Raw genomic sequence first — 22,380 nt, 5'->3', positions numbered from 1 at the left:
ATAAATTGTAAAAGGATCTGTCCTGTGTCTGATCCATATGCATTTTCTGCTGCCGAAATGTATAATGAGAAACAGGAATTGAATTTACCATCAGCATTGTTAATGATTGTTTATTGAATGAAGTATTTGAGGTGATTTAGTTCATGAAATTCATGAAATGCCAACCTACTGCCTGTTCAGCTCTGCTCTCACTTTCCCACGCAAACTGTTGCTGTCACCGTCAGCCTTCTCTTATTCTTGGTGTTGAAAAAATCATTTTTGTATGCAGAATAGCTGTCCTTCCAGCGTCAGACAAGGCAGATACTCTTGGAAAGGCTAATAATTTGGCACCAATTCAAACCAAGTTTCTTAATATGTGAATTGAACATTTAAAGACTTCCCGCAAATTTCTTTTGCTTGTAGAATAGCAGTCCTCTATTCCTCAGCTACTTCACTCCTGAATCTGAGTCTGTGTCCTCCCTTTTAGATGTTCCCACCCTCTTAACATCTATTCTAACTCTTTCCCATGCCTACAACAACCTGGGCCATGATGCTTTTCTCTTCTTTGGTCCCATGAAACCCACAATCCATTTTTACTATGAATTAACTAATTCAGCGTTATGGACTGAATTCTTTCTTCTCCTTGCCCCCCAAATTCATATGTCAAAGCCCCAACTGCCAATGTGACTGTATTTGAAGACAAGGCCTTTAAGGGGATAACTAAAGTTAAACGAGACCATAAGGGTGGAGCTCCAATCCAAAAGACTGCAAAGTAAGAAACACCAAGAGTGAGCACACACAGAAGAAAGGCCTTGTGAGGACACAGGGAGAAGTTATTGATCTGCAAGTCAGGAAGGGTGGTCTTACCAGAAATCCACTCTTTCGGCACCTTAAACGTGGACTTTCAGGCTCTAGAACTATGACAGAACACATTTCTGCTGGGTTTTTATTTTTTAGAAGTCACTTAGCCTGTGATATTTTGTTACGGAAACTTGAGCAGACTAACACATCCAGATTATCGTTCACTTTCCTGTCATTGTTCTACATTCTTGCCTAAGTGAAATCTGACTTCCTGAGATAGCTTTCAATTAGTGGTTCCTCCTTATGAAATACCTTGAAAAGAAGTACTTTTTCACTTTCTTTCCTGCTGCCAAGTTCATACTGTCTGAAGTCTTCCTCATTTGCAATAAAGTTTGTCCCTGTACTTTTTGCATTTAGATCATTCCTTTTCATTGAAATTACTCACAGAACTAAATCTCCTCCAGTATTTCTTGTTAATGTCAGACTTTTTCACCTAGACTTCTTTCAGATCCACTTCTCTCCATGAATATCCATACAGACTCACAATTCTTGAATATACCCATATATTTAAACTTTTTATTCCACTTTTTACAAGCCACAATGGTCTTAGAGTCATTTCATGTAAAGGCCCTGCACTCCAGGAAAAGGAAGGCTGTGGTGGTTTTAAAATATTTCCCTAATTCTTGATATTCCTCCTTTCAGGGGTAGAATTTAATTTTCCCCTTTTGAATGTGAGCTGAACTTGTGATTTGTTTCAAACAAATAGAATATGGAGAAAGTGATGGTGCAAAAAATAACTTCTGAGACGAGGTCATAAAAGCCATCACGTTTTCTTCCATATGGGCTCTCTCTTTCGTATCCTTCACTCGGAGAGGGCAGCTGGCATGTTGTGATTGTGGAAGACACTCAAAGAGCCCTCAAGAGAGGCCTAGGGTAAGAAACAGGCCTTCTCTCAATAGACAGCAAGGAATTGAGATATCCTGCCAAAAGTGTGAGTGAGCCATCTTGGAATCATCTCATCTCTTCTAGCCACAGCAGCTGCTGGCCAGAATCTTGACTGGAACCTCATGTGAAGACCTGAGCCAGACTCACCCAGACCTATCCTGAGGGATATGAAATTGGGATAATAAATATTTGATATTTTGAGTTGCTATGTTTTGGAGTGATATTTACAGAGTAGTAGATGACTATAACAATGTCCAGAAGCATGGAAACAAAGTGATTAATTTAAAGATTATGATAATTTCTCAAAGAGATGATTATCCCGTGGCCTGTGGAGAGTTAGTGGATTAGACTGTGAAGCGAGGAGGAAAAGGGAGGCTTGAAGATGAGCTCTCAGTTTTGACTTGAGTAACATCATTCTGTTTACTGAGATAAAGTGGATAAGGGAAAGAACAGATTTCAGAGGAAATAAATTTTTTAAAAAATGGTAAACCTATTTGACATCACTCTCTGTGACAGTGACAAGAAAGTAATTGAGCAATAAAGCAGTCTAGAGCTCAGTGAGGTCAAGGCCGGAGATATAAATTTGGAATTACAAGCAAATGAATGTAGATTTTAATAATTAGACTGTATCAGGTCACCTAAACGTAGACAGAGGTCTGGAACCAAAGTTTATGTCAGTCCCACATTTGCAGATCAGGTGGAAGAGAGGACCAAACAAAGAGAATGAAAATGTTGTCCAGAGAAGTGGGAAGAAAATGAGAACATAGTATCCTGGATGTTGTTTAATGAGAGTGTCTTAAAGGGAGAGGACCTTTAGCTTTTACTGCTTATGAGACATCCTAAACATATCTATTGAAATTGGCACTGATGACCTCCACAAGAGCTAGCTGCTCTAATTGGAGAAATGTAAATGGAAGATAGACTGAGATGGGTTGACAGCTGACTTTTAAGCATTTATCTCTTTCTTATTGAATGAACTATATTTTACCTTTATTAGAGGCATTTATTTCTTTATATAATTTCCCCCAAATAGATTACAAACTCCTTGCGCATGAGAACTTGTCTTGGTTTCTTTAGAGTCTCACAGAGAGTCTTCATCTTAATGGATGGACAAGAAATATTTATTGAATTGAATTACAGTCTCTTGCATGACCTATGAAGAAAATGAAGAATGGGAGAAACAAAACTGTAGGGCATCATTTAGAGGCAAATGCTTCTTAAATCCTGTGAAAGATAACTATTTGAAGAGACTTTTAGGTCTGGGCGTTTCCTTCTTCACTTCTAGTTCTTTCAAAAGCTTACTCTGTCTAAAGGAATTTTTACATTCTTAAAATCAAAATTGACAAAGCATGTTGGATGTGCAAAACCTGTTCAATGGCATTAGATGGCTTATTTGCTTAGCATTCCTAAAATTTTATACAAACAAAACAAAACAAAAATGACAAAGTAGAACAAAATAAAACAAAGTCTAGATGAAATTCTGGCAGTTGCCATGTTATTTAAGTTTTAAATAGAAGAATTTAGGTGATAAAAAAATAGAGTGCGAACAAAACCCTAAAGCACAGTTCACAGTTCTCTTCCCAATTAACTAAGAGCTTTCAGCACATATTTTAAAAGAAATGTTTTGACTTTAAAAACATAACCATTTAAATTGTAGGTGTCATTTTAGAGAACACTGACTGAATTCTTAAAATTCTACACGTGGAAAAAGAGACACTTTAGATTTCCTTTAAGTCAGCACTGTACAAGCTCAAATGAATATTAAATGTAGTATTTTCTAGCTCTATTAAGTATTCATAAGCTTTCCTACTGTTGTTTCTATATCAAGGGCAAGTCCTGTAAATCTTGCTCTGTAAAATTTGAAATTAGCTAAATAATCTAGGAAAACAACTGTTTCTTTCTCTAGCTAGAAAATAGAGATTAAAAAGAAATATATAAAGGAGGAGGAGGAACACAGCCCATACTTGTCCATTCATGCAAGTTTTAGAGCTCTTTAGATACCTTAGGCTCAAAATGTATAATTAACTTTGTTTGAATAATGAACACACAATTGCTTTTTAGCCTGATACCCATTTACTTAGTTATCTTTGCTTGTGTGGCACCAGCATTTGGTTATTATACACTTATTTTATAAGGACCTTGGAAAAGTACTATAGATAAAGATCCATTAAAAATAAACAGGAATAAAGCTTAAGAATTTTATTTTCCTGGCTTTATTGTTTTTAAACTATTGGCACACGTGTGTGTGTTTTCACATGTGTATAAAACTATAGGAATATTATAATATTTAGTTTTTAAGTATTTGAGTTCAGTAGAGTTGAAGATTCTTGAAAAAATAAAAAAAAGTGAATCAGAGAAGCAATATATGTTACAAAACAATCTCTATACCTCAATTTGCTTCTCTGTAAAATGGGATAATAGAATCTAATATGCAATATGTTTGCAGAATTAAATGAGATAGAAGATATTTTAAGACAAATGTGCTTACTAAATATTACCTATTAGTATTATTATTGCTGTTATACATTTTATTTGTTAACGTTGACACCTTTTGAATAGTATAGGCAGTACTGATCAGGCATCTTAAAGCTATTACTAGTTGCTGTTATCACTTATTAACCCTGTAGAACTATTATCAGTAGCATGGCCCCAAATCTTTTACTTTCCTGAAGCGTCTTCAGACAATGGATACAGAGTTAGATTTTTGGGATAAAATTACAAAACAATCAGATAGTTATCATAGCTTGCTAATTGGTAATGGATATAAAATGTCCATACAATTTTGGTGATTCAGGAATATTTGCTGATAGTATTCAGGAATATTTGGTATTAACTTTCATTATTATGTTGTTCACATTTTCAAAAATATGGTCTGATGCTGTATATAGCCTTTTATATTTTCTAGAATTAGCCTCTTTTGTTTATTCTTAGAGCAGAGCCCCCAAATTTTTAATTTGTAGTGATCTTAACTGACAACACTGACTTGAACCATTGTGAATGCAATAAATGTATGTGTGTGTATTTGCCGCTCATACTTCTCGGCACCTACTAGCTTGTTAATCTCCTGAAATCCGGATCTTCTCATTTCTTCACTAAAACTGCTTCGTCAAAGGAAACTAGTGGTGACCTAATTATCCCATCCAATAGGCCTTTATTTTTATCTTCTTTGAACGGTGCAGAAATTGACATGTTAATCTCTTCTCCTTGAAGCATTCTTTTTCCTTTTCATCTCCAACATTGCCCTGCTCTTGTCACTCAGACTGACAATATTTCCTTATTAGTCTTATCCAAGTCTTTTTTTTTTTTTGATTTATCTTATTTTACTTTATTTTTTATTATGGTGACATTGGTTAATGAAATCCAATAAGTTTCAGGTGTACATTTTAACAGTAAGACATATATATATTTACACTGTGTGTTCACCTCCCATAGTTAGATTTCTTTCTGTCACCACATATTTGACTCCTTTTACTGCATCTACCTCTTTCCTCCTTCTTTTTCTCTCCCTCCTCATCCTCTGGTAACCACTAGTCTATTGTTCATGTCCATGAGTCATTGTTTGTTTGTTGCTTTTGGGTTTATATCTCACATATTAGTGATATCATGTGGTTTTCAACTTTTTCTGTCTGGCTTATTTCGCTTAGCATGATTATTTTGAGATCTATCGTGTTGTCGCAAATGGCAGTATTTCATCTCTTCTTTTGACTGAGTAATATTCTATTGTATATATATATACCACAGCTTTTTTATCCAGTCATCTATCATAGGACACTTCAGTTGCTTCCATGTCTTGGCCACTGTGAATAATGCTGCTTGAACATCAATGTACAAATATCTTTTGGGATATGGGTTTTCAAGTCTTTGGGATAAATATCCAGTAGAAGGATTGCTGGATCATATGGTAGATCAATTCTTAGTTTTTTGAGGAACCTCCATACTGTTTTCTATAGTGGCTGTACCAGTTTGCAGTCCCACCCGCAGTGTATGAGGCTTCCTATTTCTTCACATCCTCTCCAACACCTGTTATTATCTGTCCTGTTAACAGCTATTCTAACAGGTGTGAGATGGTATCTCATTGTGGTTTTGATTTGCATTTCTCTAATGGCTGATGATGATAAGCATCATATGTTTGTTGACCATTTGTATATCTTCTTGGGAGAAGTGTTTAGGTCCTCTGCCCCATTTTTTGATTACATTGTTTATTTATTTATTTTTGTTATTGAGTTGTATGCCTTCTTTGTATATTTTGGATATTAGGCCCTTATCGGAGGCGTTGCTTGCAAATATATTTTTCCATTCGGTTGGTTGTCTCTTTACCTTGTTGAAGGTTTCTTTTGCTGTGCAAAAGCTTTTTAGTTTGGTGTAGTCCCATTCGTTTATTTTTGCTTTTACTTCCTTTGCCTTTGATGTCAAATTCATAAAATCCTCTTTAAGTATAAGGTCCCTAAGTTTAATTCCTATGTTTTCTTCTATGCAATTTATTGTTTCAGGTCTCAAATCAGGTCCTTAATCCATTTTGAGTTAATTTTAGCGTGTAGTGATAGACAACAGTCTAGTTTCATTCTTTTGCAGGTAGCTTTCCAGTATTCTCAGCCAAGTCTTATACCATAGTCTTTTTACTATAAGATTTGTGCTTTTCTTCCTATTTGTTTGTTGTCTTCATAAGCCTTCTTAAATATCCATAAAGGGAAGTAGTTTGGTGTGAACAAATGAATCAAAATTGAGTTAAATCTTATGTTTGTTTTGGCCACAATTTTACTATTACTCCTTGTCAATATTTATTAAGTACAAATATTTATTAATATTTATTATCAGGGCCATTGACATAAAATATAAAAATTCCTGCTGGCACAAGCTTGTATTTTACCAAAGGAGCAGAAAATAAAATATTAAAGAAATGAGGTAAGTGCTATATATGTCAGTGAGATATGAATAGAACATTAACAATAAAGTGTTCAATTTTGCCTCAGATTTCAGGGATTTTTTTTCAAAGACCAAGTGATTTCTGAGCTGAGTCTTGAATACTAAGTCAGTGGTCCCCAACCTTTTTTGGCAACAGGGATGGGTTCTCCTATGAAAGTCTACTGCCTGATGATCTGAGGTGGAGCTGAGAAGGTGATGCTAGCTCTGGGGAGTGGCTGCAAATACAGATGAAGCTTCGCTGACTGGCCCACCTCTTACTTCCTGCTGTGCAGCCCGCTTTCTAACAGGCCATGGACCGGTACCGGTTGGGGACCCCTGTACAAATTAGTTCTTTACCAGCCACACAAAGGAAAGGGGTATATTTCAGACAGAAGAATTGCATGTACAGAGTTATGAGGATTAGGGTACCTACACATCATAGATGATGGTGATGATCCCAATAGAAAGATATGTAAGGTCCACATAAAGAAATTTCTTAAAAGACATTAAGAACATTGTGCCTTATTCTGTAATTGAGAGCCATTAAACTATTTTAAGTAGAGAGTGACACAATCACATTTGTTTCTTTAAAGGAGTGCTTATTCCTAGTACTCCTGGAAAAGCTACCTATAGGTAAATTAAAATCTAAGCAAATGATACTGGGAATGGAGAGAAGGGAGAAAAATACTAGAAATATTTCAAGACTGAGAATCTGCAGGATTCAGTGATTCAGCAGATTAAGGTGCTGGGGAGGAAAAAAGAGTCTAGGTACTAAGTTGGTTATTTGCTAAATGGTGGCTCAAAATAACAGATATATAATGGAATGAGAAGATAAGATTTGATCGATATATTGGGCAGGTAGAGTTTGAAGTTCCTTTGAAATCATCAACAATAAAATGTATAGTAGTCACTGTGGTGGTTAACTTTACGTGTCAACTTGATTCGGCCAAGGGATGTCAAGGTAGCCAGTAAAACAGAAATAATGTGTCTGAGAGGGTATTTCTTGAAGAGATTAACATTTAATTCGGTAGACTGAGTAATGCAAAGTGTGGGTGAGCATCATCTAATCCATTGAGCCACCAAATAGAACAAAGGTGAAAGAAGGGGAAATTTACTCTTTGCTTGAGCTGGGACATCAATCTTCTCCTGCCCTCAAACATTGGCACTCCCAGTTCTTGGGCATTTGGACTCAGACTGGGACGTAAACCATTGGCTTTCTTGGGCCTCCAACTCATAGATAGCAGGCTGTGGGCCCTCTTTATAATCGCATGAGCCAATTCCTCATAATGAATCTCTTTCCATATACTGATATATATCCTATTGGCTCTGTTTCTCTGGAGAACCCTGGCTAATACAATCATTATTTTGATAGCCTTCATAGTATTTGTTATTTGAGAGTAAAGAGCTTAGTATTTTTTGAGAAATTTATTTATGAATTACAAAGTAAAGGTATACAATGGAGAATGACATTTGAGTTACCATTAATGCATTGATAGCAGTTGGACTCATGGAAGTAGTTGAGATTACTAGATTCCAAGAGATTCCAATTTTTAAGCATTGGACTCAGATAAATTTGATTATTCCAGATTTCTGTGAATACTGAGAATTCCTTAGGTTATAGCTCACTTCATTCATGACAGTTTTAAAATCATTAATATAACAAATGCTTGGTTTTATTTATTTATTTTATACTTTAGCAAGGCAGCTAATTGTATTAAAGATCGCCTTGGAAATCTTATAGTCTTATATAGAATTACTGGTTGGTCCTATCAGTTATACATGTAAGGGTTAGGAAACATCCATTTTCTCAGATTAAAATATAATCTAGTGATGCGAGCAAACATACATTTGATGATAAATAATCAAAAAAATTTTTTCTAAATGATAAAAAATCAAGTGGGAAGAATGGCTTTGTTTCACATTTTTGTAAATCTCTTTCATGTCTGACTTAATAGAAAATGGCTGGGTTCTCATATCTACTTGAACACTCAATCTGTTGTGACGTCATGTGTCATATAGCCTCTGGAAAACTACCCTGTAAACTAGTGAGATAATGAGAGTAAAAGGCAAAATAATATTATTGCAAAACTCACTTTTATTTTATGGTTTCCAATAAAAGATCTGAGGATCACCAGAAATCCCCAGACCATACTTTGGTAGCTGCTGATACAGTTGAATTACTAATGCAAGCAACACTAATGTCTATCCTACTGGATTACATAGCCAGTCAATCCCTTTCAGATTTTAAATATGGCTTTTCTACTTATATGAGATTACAGGTACACAGGGACTTTTGTTTTGTGGAATGCAGAAAATTTATCTCTGCCTTCCAGGAAGAATTTGTGACTATTTGCAAGAGTGCCCAAGACCTTCAGGAAGAGGAGAAACTGAAACTCTAGTGTTCTTTATCTACATAAGGATACCTGCTGAGGTACACTAGAGTGGACTTGAAGGGTCCTGACCTAGGCTTTGTAACAAGGAAGAGCAAATATCCACTAAACAATATGATCTTGAGGAAGAGGGAATACTAAAATCCTAACTTAAATATGTAAGTATGTGTGGGGGAAGGGCCAGCCCCTTTGGAGCTGTGTTTGGGACTGGATGACTCTCAGAGTTCCACTACGTGGGCATAATAATAATGTGTGTGTGTGTGTGTGTGTGTGTGTGTGTGTGTGTGTGTGTGTGTGTTTATTTTAAATGATTGAGCAAGTTGATATGAAAAAAGAGGATAATAATATTTGAGACTGAAGCTTGTGACACCCTGTTGTGTCCTTGGACCAGCAAAAGTGGTACCGAATGGTAGACAGGCATACATGGCACTGCATGGGGTATGTTTCAACCCACAGTGCCATAGTATTGGAAGAAACAAATATATCGTATTCAGCATATCTGGCAGGTGTTTGTAAACAGGTCACCTCCTTCACCCTCAACTTTATCCGTCCTTCACCACTCTCACTTTCAACTAGGAAAACCAGATTCCTGGATAATTGCTTTTGAAAAGTGATTGTTAGCTTCATGACAGATATACTGGGACTCATGGTAGATAGGGCTTAAAAATCCCTCTAAATAATCCTAGGTCACGGTGTATACCTCATATAATTCCAAGGCAAATTGAATGATTTAGAAATAAATTTAAAGCAAAATTTGGGGGAGAGTTTTCAATAATTGAAATTTAGGAATTATTTATGTTTATATTGTAAAATGATTATATGCAGTCTGTTATTTTTATGACAGAAATATAGAATGTATCTCATTTAATAAAAACCATTATAAAATAATTTTGTGAAATATATTAATTACACAGACACTAAATTTTATTGTGAGGCTTAGGGAAGCAAAACAATACTGTGTATTTATATTTGATGACTTTTAATTCCAGTTACCTAACTTTGAACACCATAATTCATTGCGATAATACTAATATATGTAGAGGCCCCCTCTCCTGTATCCCTGAAAATTACAATTTGGTGTGAGTAGATAGGTTTTGGCTGTAAACAATAAAAATTTCAGTGAAATCAGTCTGTGGCCCAGAGGAAAAAAATGTAGAGAGGATGGTGTGTTTATGTTGGATAAGGATATCATAAAACACGTGGAAGTATTTATCAGAAGCCACATAAATCTCAGTAGTCAAGGGGTTTCTTGATTTGAAGAGTCTAAATGTTATATTTTTAATATTGATTTCTATAACTATGTATATAATATATTCATGCCTATATATAATCTATACCTACATACATAATACATATCTATCCATATATATAAATGTTGTCTATGTAGATATAGATATAAGACATATAACATGTTATAAACACACACATGATTATATACAGATACCTTATTCTTAATCTTCATCTTCACTGATTTCTGAATTTAGTAATTATGTATATGTATGATGTCCCGATTGAAGAAAGATCGACCTTCTGCAAATTAATTCAGTACCATAAATGCAGCAGTTTGTGGATTTGTTTTTAAATGATAAAATTTGGATGGATAAAACCCAATTTTACTAGCCTCAGAAGAATCTGAATTGTCAACTCTTCATGGAAGCAGCAGACACTGTCCCCTTTTGGCTGGCCCTTGAGGATAGACTTAACTAATGAAAGAGGCTTATTCTCTCTAGAGATCACAGTTCTATGAACAACATCACACTCTTGTTAATCATGGCAAAGCTAGTGTATGGGACTCAAATACATATATAATTAAGAGCATCTACTAAGTTTAAGGTGCTATAGAAAAAAAGCAAAATGGCAAAGTGCCAATGTATAATTTCTATAGGCTAGTAAAATCAACTTAATGGTCATTGAGAATAAATATCTAGATTTAATGCTCTATGGTCATTATTTTCTTTGAATTTTGTTTTAAAATTAAACATATAATCATGATTAAAAGTTTTGTAAAAAAAACTAAACATTTATAGATTCAGAATTCTCCATTAACAATACACTCACTCAATGCCACTCTTACACCCCGACATAACACTACTAAGAATATAGTGTTTCTATTTATTTGTATCATTAGTTGTACATAAAGAAATAGGATTAGATTATATATTGTTGTTCCACAGCCATTTATTTTTGGCTTAATATGTTTTATTGGTGATCATTTCTCATCATTGTGTACTGAGCTATCTCATTCTTTGTAATGCTGTATTATGGACATACCATCAACTCATAGATATTTACATATATTTTTTGTTTTGCACAAAGAATGCTTCGGTGAATGTCCTTCTACATCTCTCCTTGTACTTTTATATATAAATATTTTACTAGAGTAAATTTCCCAAAGTGGAAATTTTGGATCAGAAAGCCCTGTGAACTCAGATACTTTAGTACTGAAGTCCCTGCTCTTTTCATATCTTCATTTCATAATTTAAGAAAGAAAAGTAGAATAGGCATAATAGGAATGAAGCATTCCCATTTGGAAAACATATAATGTCCTTGGAATACAAACTAAAAATAGATTTACCTCATGTGGAATTTTAAAAACTGAAATTCCTTAGCTTATATTTTAGGTAACTTAAAAATCTCCCTGTAATGTTAATTTCCAAATATTAAATGATCTCACTGACTTTCATTAAAAAAATATAGCTGTTTGATTTTTATTTCAAGTTTTTTTCATTTTTATTTTTGCCTTTAAGGTTTGCAAAATATGTTGAAGTTTCTAATTGTGATTTAAGAGGAAAAAGGGACTTTTAAAGAACAGAGTATGTTTTGGGGGCCAAAGATATTTTTATATAGCAAATAATCATATTTTTAAAGTTTATTCCTTTACTAATTTTGTAAGAACTGAACACCTACTTCTTGCCTTTGGTCAGAACTTTTCCTTGGCTCTGGGGATAGATGTTTAAGTCCCTCTCTTGGATGTGGGGAATCAGTAACAAAAGTGTGTGAAAATTGCTACAATGTCAGCGATTCTGGGCTCATGGGGAATAGGGAAGGTTCACTTAATGGGTCTGGTCTTCCTTATGTTTTGAAGTTTTGGCATTTTTGAGTTAGTTATGTTTATTTTAATACTAACAAGAAAGAGAAAATGATGAAATATAAAAACATACCCCAGATGGCCCCCTCCCCCAGTCCACTTTCTCTCAACCTATTACACATACCTAGAGATCTACTTGAATGTTTGCATCGAGTTAGATTCATATAATACCTTTTTTGTTGAACTTGGACTCAGGACTACTTCCCCATGGCTGCTAATTGGAAAAAGAAAAAAGGTGTTTAGGCACTTTGCATAGCTAAACATGGACGCTGGGCTTATAGAGAAAAGGTGTCTACTCATTGGACCCACAAGTCAATGTTTTAGCAGGATATTTCCCTTCTGAAACGCCTGTATGATGTATCAGTTCTGTGAATTTTGCCTGGAAAGCTTTCTAAGATTTTGATTATTTAACATGCTTCGTTTTCATTTAATGCCTAGGAGTTTGTGGTCTTATCAACAAGGGAAAAGTAAGAGAGATGACAATGTGATTTTCTTCCCCAACTCCCTGCTAAGACAAGTTCCATTTACAGAATGAATGAAAGCTACTGTTGGCAACATTTAGACCAATAAAAAAACCAGCTAAATTTGCTTCTGCTTTAAATTTGGCTTTTTTTGCTTCAATATTCATACTTTATTGTTTCAGCATGTTTTGTGGGGTTTTTTTTTTTTACATTATTTTTATTCCATTAGAATGTGCTTTACCTTATTACTTTGCTCATTCATTCCTTCTCTCTTTAATTCTTTCATCCTTCTATTTAGCCATAGTAAGTATTAACTACTGTGCCAGGAGCAAGAGATCCAAAATGAATGCAACATCATTCTAGCCCTTAAGAGTTCCTATCTCAGTGAAGGAGAAAGACAAATAAATAAAACCCTTTTCCCCATTTCTTTTCTTCTTAATTTTTTCTTAATGTTACTCAGTCTAACCTCATATTTATGCATTTCAGCTCAATGCAGTGAGTCATAAACAAGACATTTTCTACATCCAAGGCTCTATGAATTAAGTTCAGATAAAGTGCACAAATTCCTTGCTATTGCAATCCAAGTGTTGCCTCTGGGTAATTTCAGATCTTCAAGGCTGCTGGAGTCACCCTTTCATTTGGTAGTCAAACTAAGTTCTTAATAAACTGAGCTCCTATTCTTTATTTCATGGTAAGCTCTGTCTCTCTCAATATCTCCAAGGACTTCCATGAGGGCTAAATTTCTCCTGATTACCTTTTACTCTTATTTGTTAACATTGTATATTTTTGAACCTCACTGTGTATCTTGTCTCTCATGGTTTACTGCCGCCCTCTTTTTGTCTTCTCAGAGCCCAATACCTCATTACTCAAAGCACCATCATCACGGAGCTGTTCTATACAACCACCTTTTGCTGAAAGCATAAAAGAACATTGTCTTAAAATTTAATATTCTCCATTGGTACCCCAAAGTTCTGCAGCTGTATGTGTGGAGAGATTTCTCCCTTACTTGCCCTCACATTAGGGACCTTTCCTCATTCTCCTTAGAGACTTTTCCCATTTTCTTTTCTTCAGAATTCAGCTCACTTCCAAGCTTCCCACTGTCAAGCTAACTTCCAATTTCCTACCATATTATTTTGAAGCATACTGATACAACTCTCTCATTCTGGATCATACCTAGTGTCCTTCCTTAATCTTTACAAAAAAAAAAAGGCTACTTAGCTGGTTTTTTAAAGCAAAATAATTGCCTACTTCTGAGATTGTTTCCAGAATGCCAAAGTTTGTTTTCTTTTTTATATTCTTTAATTTTCCTTTTTTTTTTTTTTGGTGTGTTGTATTTGCGTTGAAGCCAGAATTATGTCACAACATACACACAGAAACACACACACGAAGACACAAACATCCCATTACTTAGGAGATAGTAAACAATTTTTATTAAGGTTTAGGAAGATTCTTTTAAGATTCTATAAATGCTTATAATTTAAAAACTACTCCGATTTATTTGATGGTTTATCAATCTTGTGTTCTCAATCTGTTGAATAAAACACCGGGAGGGTAGTTTTCAAACTGTAGTATGCATAGCAATCACCTAGGAAGCTGTTAAATGCAGATTTCTTCTCCCCACACAAGAGAATCTGGGTCTGGTATCTGATACAAAGGTAAAGAATTTGCATTTATGTAACCTCCTCAAGTATATTCTCATGAATGTCATCTTAAGCTCACACTCTTTTTCTAGAAATACGGGTGAATAATTTCAATGTTATGCAAATACACGTTACTTATTCCAGCCACCAAAAGTGGTATCTTAAGACCATTGACCTTTTCCTGACAACAGTAACTTATTAAATAAATATAAACATTAGGTTTTAGTAGTTGTTATTGAGATAATAATGACATTTTAAAAGTATACATAAGACTACAATATATATAATAATGATTTCTAATATTTGCATAGTGCTTTAAATAAAAAAAAAAAACGCTTTAATACGTATCTTTTATTTTTACATCATCCCAAACAATGGGGCTGGTATAAAATTTAAGACAAGTAAATCCTGTAAGTTTTTCAGTTGGTTGAAAGAAGCACTACCAGCAACCAGACTGCTTTAAAGTCATCTTACAGCTTCATTTTAAAACCCAGGTAATATTTTTTGGTTGATTTGAAGCTCTTCAGAAAAAAAGAGGTTAACGTTTTAAAAGTCAGAGGTTTCTGTGCTAGCTTGGGACTTATTCACGAAAATTTGTACAAAAGAGGCAGATTTGGAAAACTGCTATTCCTGTAGTGTTAGTCAAGGCATTGCTTGTGAAAGTGAGACTGAGAAAGTTCAAACTATTTTTGTTAAAGCTTCCTACTCTGTGAAACACACGTGTCCCCTTTCTATCAGTTTAACTTCCACTCATACCTCAGATTTCAGTCTATTGATGTTTTAGCCGAGGTTTCTATGACCCACCTAAATGAAGTATCTTTTTTGATCGTTTTTTTCTTCATCGCTTTTATTATAATTGTAATTAAATAATTTTTGTGTGGTTTATTTAATATACATTGCATCCCTTGTAGTTCGCAAGTTCCTCAAAGGCAGGGATTGTGTTTTTGTTAACTGCTGTTAAATTTAGACTCTAGACCTATGATCTGGTGTAGAGAGGCACCTAATACATATTTGTTGAATGAATGAAGAGTAGAAAATGTTCGATTAGAAAAGATCTCAGTGTTTTATATTGACAAGCGTCGAAGTATACTAGAAAACTGTCTTTGTTGTATGGGAGATGGGCTGCTGAGCTAGGACTGATTTTGAAGGAGAAATGTTGGGAAATTTCACTCAGTTCACTTCATGAATGTAGGTGGAGACAGTTTGAGACTGCAGAGTTAGCTGAAAAAAAATTCTGATTGAGGAACGTTAGAAACATAAAATGAAAACTGCTGTTTATTTTAACTGCCTTATATTCTCTAACTCCTTTATATGTAGAATTAGTGCACTAAAACTTTTGATGCTTAGCCTGGAAGGCTTGAGACCGGATTTTAGAGGGAATCAGAACCAAACATGACTCTCAATCTATAGATAATGTTTTGATTAGATTAAGAAGTGGTATATAAATCAAAGATAACTGATTCTTCCTCCAAAAGATGTCATCTTTTAAGGTATCTAGGGAGTCTTAGTGATACTAAGTGTTTCAGAAGGTAGTTGATTAAAAAAAGAACTATGTTATTTATTTGTGCAAAGGGAAAGCTGAGTGAGAAAAAGCATGCTTCTATCTCACAGTATGTCTGGGAAAGATGATTGTCAAGTCAAAATGTCAAAACGAAGAGAAGCTGGAAGATGCGCATGGAAAAATAAGTTAAAGCCATGAAAGTGACCTGTCTTATAATACTGTTTGGATGCTGTACTAACTGGCACTCTGCATAGAGACTGTTCCATAATTTTGGTGGTTCTTGAAGTCAGGTAGTCACGGTCTTAAGATTTTTTTTTTAGACCTTTTGTAAATCTCTGACATATTTGGTGAGATTTGTTTATCTCTTACATTGAGACTCAACCAGGTAAAAAAGGAGGTGGTTTCAAACTTAGATCTTCTCAGTAGCATAGCTGGGTAGGTATTAGGGAACAGCTTTGGGTTTTTGATATACCCTATAATTTCCAAATAAGGGCCTCCCTCCACTAATGATCTCCAGCTTTTGAACAATTTATTTGTTTAGATATTCAAGGAACAATCTCTTGGTGCTCATTCAGCATGCTAAATCTGAGAGCATTGTCAGACAGCAGTAGGAATCTGCCAGTTTCTTTGAAAGCCTCTGCTACTGACTGCAACAGCACCAGTCAGTCAAACAACTCAGTTTCAGTTTTTCAGGTTTTTAACTTTTCAGTATGTGAACCCAAAATAAATAAATGTTTCAACATACTTTTATTCTATATTTGAGAATTTGGTAGTTAATGCAACAGAACCTCGTGTGCAACTTGTCAGGTTAGTGTCTCAGGTCTCTCACTTTGTATCCTGGCTTTGTGAAAGTGGCTTAAACTTTGTGCTTAATATTTCAGAACTGTAAAGTGTGGTAGTAGAGTTGGAGTTGTTAAAAATACTGATATGAGTTAATTATGTAAATTGCATTTAAGAATGTCTGGTACTAATAAGAACTATGTAGGTGAGAGCTTTTATTATTATTCCACATTAGTAGGTATGCAATCAGATGTTATTGACTGAAAAAATGAAATAAAGAATTGAATTAAAAACACTTGCAACTTGATAACATGATATTCTAACGTTTGGAGTTTTTTTCCACGAGAGGAATTGTTTAATTTGTTCCTTAACTCTGTTTCTCTCTCTTCAGTCTTGTTGCCTACTCTACTCTAGATTTACTCTTTTAAATAAGTTGCCACTTTAAGTTGATATAATTTAAGTGGTAATATAACTCAAAGATTGTGTGTGTGTGTGTGTGTGTTCATACTTCATGATAACCTGAATATTTAATGTCTAGATAGAAATCCACAGTTAATTTTGGATGGCTTCCAAGTTTCCATTAGTGTGAACTGCACCTTATAGTTAGAGATGTAAAACTTGATCTAATACATGAAGATTTCTAGGATCATAAACAATATCTGGAGCCATCATCTACCTTTATTATTTTTTTTCAGTCTTCTGCCCTTTAACATTCTTTTGGAGTGATTTTTATGCTCTCTTCACAGGCAAACAAAACAGTCAATAAATTATTTTCCAAAATGAAGCAAAAGTTTGTACTTAACATAAGCTGAAAAGAGAACTTAGAACATATAACATATGCAACTCTAATTGTTACCTGCACGTCTTTTTTTCACTTGAGTAACATCCCAAGTGAAAGCTCTCAATATGCTTTTATTGTTGTTGTTGTTGTTTTTTTTTTTTTTTTTGTCTACAGGGATCGATGCTTTTAGATTTGGATCAAATTATGTCACGGTTCAGATCACTCTCTCTTTTTTTATTTCTTTTTTTTCCCCTACAGTTTATTGCTTTCGCTTCTTTATTCTTCATCCTGGTTTCAATCACAACTTTTTGCCTGGAGACACATGAAGCTTTCAATATTGTTAAAAACAAGACAGAACCAGTCATCAATGGCACAAGTGTTGTTCTACAATATGAAATTGAAACAGATCCTGCCTTGACGTATGTAGAAGGAGTGTGTGTGGTGTGGTTTACTTTTGAATTTTTAGTCCGTATTGTTTTTTCTCCCAATAAACTTGAATTCATCAAAAACCTCTTGAATATCATTGACTTTGTGGCCATCCTACCTTTCTACTTAGAGGTGGGACTCAGTGGGCTCTCATCCAAAGCTGCTAAAGATGTACTTGGCTTCCTCAGGGTGGTAAGATTTGTGAGGATCCTGAGAATCTTCAAGCTCACCCGCCATTTTGTAGGTCTGAGGGTGCTTGGACACACTCTTCGAGCTAGTACTAATGAATTTTTGCTGCTGATAATCTTCCTGGCTCTGGGAGTTTTGATATTTGCTACTATGATCTACTATGCTGAAAGAGTAGGAGCTCAACCCAACGATCCTTCAGCTAGTGAGCACACACAGTTCAAAAACATTCCTATTGGGTTCTGGTGGGCAGTGGTGACCATGACTACATTGGGCTATGGAGATATGTACCCCCAAACATGGTCAGGGATGCTGGTAGGAGCCTTATGTGCTCTGGCTGGAGTGCTGACAATAGCCATGCCAGTGCCTGTCATCGTCAACAATTTTGGAATGTACTATTCCTTGGCAATGGCGAAGCAGAAACTTCCACGAAAAAGGAAGAAGCATATTCCTCCTGCCCCTCAGGCAAGCTCACCTACTTTTTGCAAGACAGAATTAAATATGGCCTGCAATAGCACGCAGAGTGACACGTGTCTGGGCAAAGACAATCGACTTCTGGAGCATAACAGATCAGGTAAGGCACACTTTCAAATGCATGCCATTAAATACTTTATAGACCAGTATGTCCTTTAGGTAGAAGGCAGCCATTTTCATTTTCAGCAAATATTCAGTTCTAACTCTTACAAAATGTGTTTGTGTAAGGCTCGTAGATCTAGATGGTAGCTTTTCTAAGTGAAATCCAAGTAGAAGTTTGCATAGCTGGTCTATAGAGTTTTCCTGCTTTAGTGGGAATGCCCTTTGCTGATGGTGCCAATATTTTCTTTTGCCTGTTTGTTGCTTTTGTGCCAATGTTTCTTTGTTTCCCTGCACGATGTGATGGTATGATATCGGCCATTTTCCATCCTTCATCCTCAAAATGTTGCTCTCCATAACATTTTGCTTGGTGTGTTTGTCTTAGTTTTATCTCTGCCACATGGGACCATGCATCTCAACCTAATTCACAAGAAGCAGTTACTTAAGAAGAATGGATGTTTACATTTCAAAGGCATAAACATCCAAGAGGTGATGCGGAAAATAGCCCTTTTGATAACAAAAATCTTCCCTAGTAATATTTTGGAGAATTGATTAGATTTTAATTATTCTTAAATTAGTTAGGGTATTCAATATAATCCCCTTGGACTGAGCAAGGTGCTATGTAATATAATCAACTCACCATTATTTTGGGGAGAGATGATCTGCTTTGGTTAATCAATGACAACATTAAATTTTTCTGTGGATTTTCTTTTTTCATGCAGTATATATTGGGCTCTGTTTCCTGCCAGAACTGAATATTGGATGATTTACTGCTTGATATTAGCTGAATCCCTACTCCTCTCTATTGCCATAGATATTCTAGAGTACACTGACTAGCTTGACTGTAAATTAATATTTGATTTGCTAAAGTGACCATCAGTAGTATCATTTATAATCTATTATGTCTGGTACAGATGAAATATTTTGTAGATTAAACGACTCAGTTACCTTAGCCTACTGTGAATATTTAAGATACATGCATTCTCTATAACTTGGGTATATGTAATCTTCTTGTAGAAAAATTATGTATGATAATCCCATGTGAGAAATTTTGCATAATTTAGAAATACTAACAATTAAACAAAGCAAGCAAACAAACAATCAAAAAAAGACAGGCAATATTTTCATAGGTTTCCTCCTTAGCTTCCAGAAGTTTTTATGTAGTAAATGGAAAAAAAAAAATTGTAGCTGGAAGTGAACTGCTTTTTTAAAGATTTTATTCACAGTCCTTATGTTCATTTAGTAGATAATGCTTTAGATTTTGTCAATATATATCTGCAAACTGTTGGGCCAAGAATATGTCTTTGTGAAAGGTGGAGTTTAGTTGGTGTTGCTGGACTCAGAGTACCTGTGCAGAGTCCTTGTGAAAGGCATGAAAAAGGCCTGGGTAAACATTGTTATAACAAACTAGTATCTAGGCTGACAGGATGTGACTGTCTTTGGCAAGCATATAGAAACAAACAGTTGTCTCGAAGGCTTTTGGAGAGGTTGATCGTGTTCCACTGTTATGTTCAAAAATATTTTGTCACTTCAAACTGGAGAACCTGGACCCAAAGTTGTTGAGTTTGGGATTCTTTTTATTAAGATGTTTGGGGAAAATTACTCCCAGAAAATAATAAAAACATGTGTCTTAAAGAGCTGCAAAGACAGATATTTACTTAGGAGTTTTTCCTTAAATAGATTCCACTTTAAAAAAATAAAATGAAAAGATAAAGATTCCTATGAACTGTAACTAGATAACATGTCAAAGATAGTAAGGTGTCAATTTGTGTTCTACTTTATTATCACACTTCTTTGAATTCATATTAGTTTTGTGAAAGTCGATTTCCTATTAGATGGAATCCAAAATGAAATTTAAATTTCCCAAAGAACATTTCTCTCCTTTTCAATACATTCCCACTTTGCTCCATGTAAGTTTTTGTGGTGAGTGATGAAAATCTTTTTCTTATCATGATGTGATTATGGTGTTTTGTATATCGATTGACTGTACTATGGACGTTCGGTGTAAACTCTTTGTACTGTCTCATTTCCTCATCCATCACTGTCTGTCAATGGGCATGGTGCTGTGACCAGTGTTATCAGGTGACGACAGTACAGGAAGTGAGCCGCCATTATCACCCCCAGAAAGGCTCCCCATCAGACGCTCTAGTACCAGAGACAAAAACAGAAGAGGGGAAACGTGTTTCCTACTGACGACAGGTGATTACGCGTGTGCTTCTGATGGAGGGATCAGGAAAGGTAGGCATGCATTTAATCAGATACTCACAGGTGACTTAAAAATTAAGTGCTGCAATATATGGAGTGATGTAAAATGCTCTTTCATCATTTTCTAGGAGAGACTATACGTAGTGCTCTTTCTCATTCCTCATCATATCTTTTCTCATAATAAACATTTTAAAATACATATCATAACAATCTACTTGGTTGTCATATCTGAAAGACATTTCATCTTTCTTTATTATTTTGGTTTCCCATGTGTCTTTGGGAAGAATTGTAATGGAATATTTAAAAGTTAAGTCACTTACCTAATTATTTTACTATAATGTACCCAGCAGTCTTTAAAAGTTATCTTTTTACCTACAACTTATAAAACTCACTAATTGATGCTATACATATATTTGATAAGTAATTGATGATTATAAAATAATAATGAGGCTCTTTTCAAAGAAAAACATTATCCAGTATTTGGGCTTTTTTTTTTTTTGCTGCGGTTTATCTGAGTGTCAGAAAGTTGAAAAGGTCCAAGATCCCTGGTCATGCAGAACAATATACTCAATCATTTGAAAGGCTATTTATGTATTTATAAGATATGTGTACAGAATTTCTCTTCAGAGCAATAATAATAATTTTAAATTTATTACTGTCTTTCAACCCAGACTGATCTGTGCCTGGTGCATAGAAGATACTCAGTAAATATTTGATGAATGGAATAATTGTGTTGGTCAGACATCTTGGTTAAGAAATATAACAATAGTGAAGCTCCAGTCCATCATGTGGTTCAGTTGTCCTAGATTGTGCCACTATGATCATTCTCTAGGTGCTGTTTGTTTTATTTTTGTTTTGAGTAAACTTTACAGATCTCAGAACAAATAAGCTTTTTTTCCTCCTCCTTAAGAAAACAGTTTTGTGACACTTACTATACACCCTTGTTAAAGTGTCAGTATGCTCTTTCATTAGCTCTTACTTCGATGGTTCCAGCTGCTTTATTACCATGGTGATTTTTTCTGTTTATTGGCAGAATAGAGAAAGAACTATAAAAATTTCTTATGCGATGGACTGAATTTAAATAAAAATCCATTCCAAAACTTTCATATTAGTGCAACTGCATTTAAAAAATATTGTGCTTTTTGCTATTCATTGCAGTTTCTCCCTGTTGAATACTTTACCATTTTAAGCCTCAACTATTTATTTTGTGATGCTCTCTCTTTTTGAAATATTTCATTATCTGTGTCGTACTTCTCTTCCATTTCTTCTGAACACTTTATACTGTCCTTTCTGTCTCCACACCTTTAAATCTCACAAGACAAAGGACTCTTCTTTTGTTTCTTAAGTATGTAATATTTTAAATACTCCTTCATATCAATTATTTCCATTTTCTTTATCTGTTCTTTTCATCAAAATGTATTTTAATTATCTGAATAGGTTTGATTGTTTGCCATTTTATATTTAAATATTATGTTAGAACAATTTTTAAATATCTTATGAAGACTATTATTATAGTACTTGAGCAAAATGTACTTACATTAAATAATAATGATAACAATAATATCTGACTAATAATATTTTATGTGACAATATTTTAAGTGAATTACATATCTTAACTCACTATATATGTATATACAGGTACATATATTTGTATTTATATGTAATGTGGTTAAAATTACATACATTTTTGAACATTATTCTATAAAGTACCACATGCAATAT

The 22,380-nt window shown here is 34.6% G+C and overlaps 1 protein-coding gene across 5 annotated transcripts in view; it reads left to right on the top strand.

The window, feature by feature from the left end:
• The window catches only part of KCNC2 (potassium voltage-gated channel subfamily C member 2), a 183,658-nt gene that overhangs the window by 154,979 nt on the left and 6,299 nt on the right, over nt 1-22,380 (top strand). For 4 of the 5 annotated variants that reach the window (XM_039838861.1, XM_039838864.1, XM_039838863.1 and 1 more), the window contains exons 3-4: nt 17,527-18,454; nt 20,527-20,691. In XM_039838861.1, coding sequence (XP_039694795.1) covers nt 17,527-18,454; nt 20,527-20,691 — 1,093 coding nt within the window. The remainder of the gene's footprint in view (nt 1-17,526; nt 18,455-20,526; nt 20,692-22,380) is intronic. The other variant, XM_039838862.1, reaches the window with a different exon arrangement.

The sequence above is a fragment of the Pteropus medius genome, unplaced genomic scaffold (genome assembly GCF_902729225.1).
Source record: "Pteropus medius unplaced genomic scaffold, Ma_sr-lr_union100, whole genome shotgun sequence".
NCBI lineage: Eukaryota > Metazoa > Chordata > Mammalia > Chiroptera > Pteropodidae > Pteropus > Pteropus medius.
Note: the sequence above shows the minus strand (reverse complement) of the source record. Positions and strands in the feature narration are given on the sequence as shown.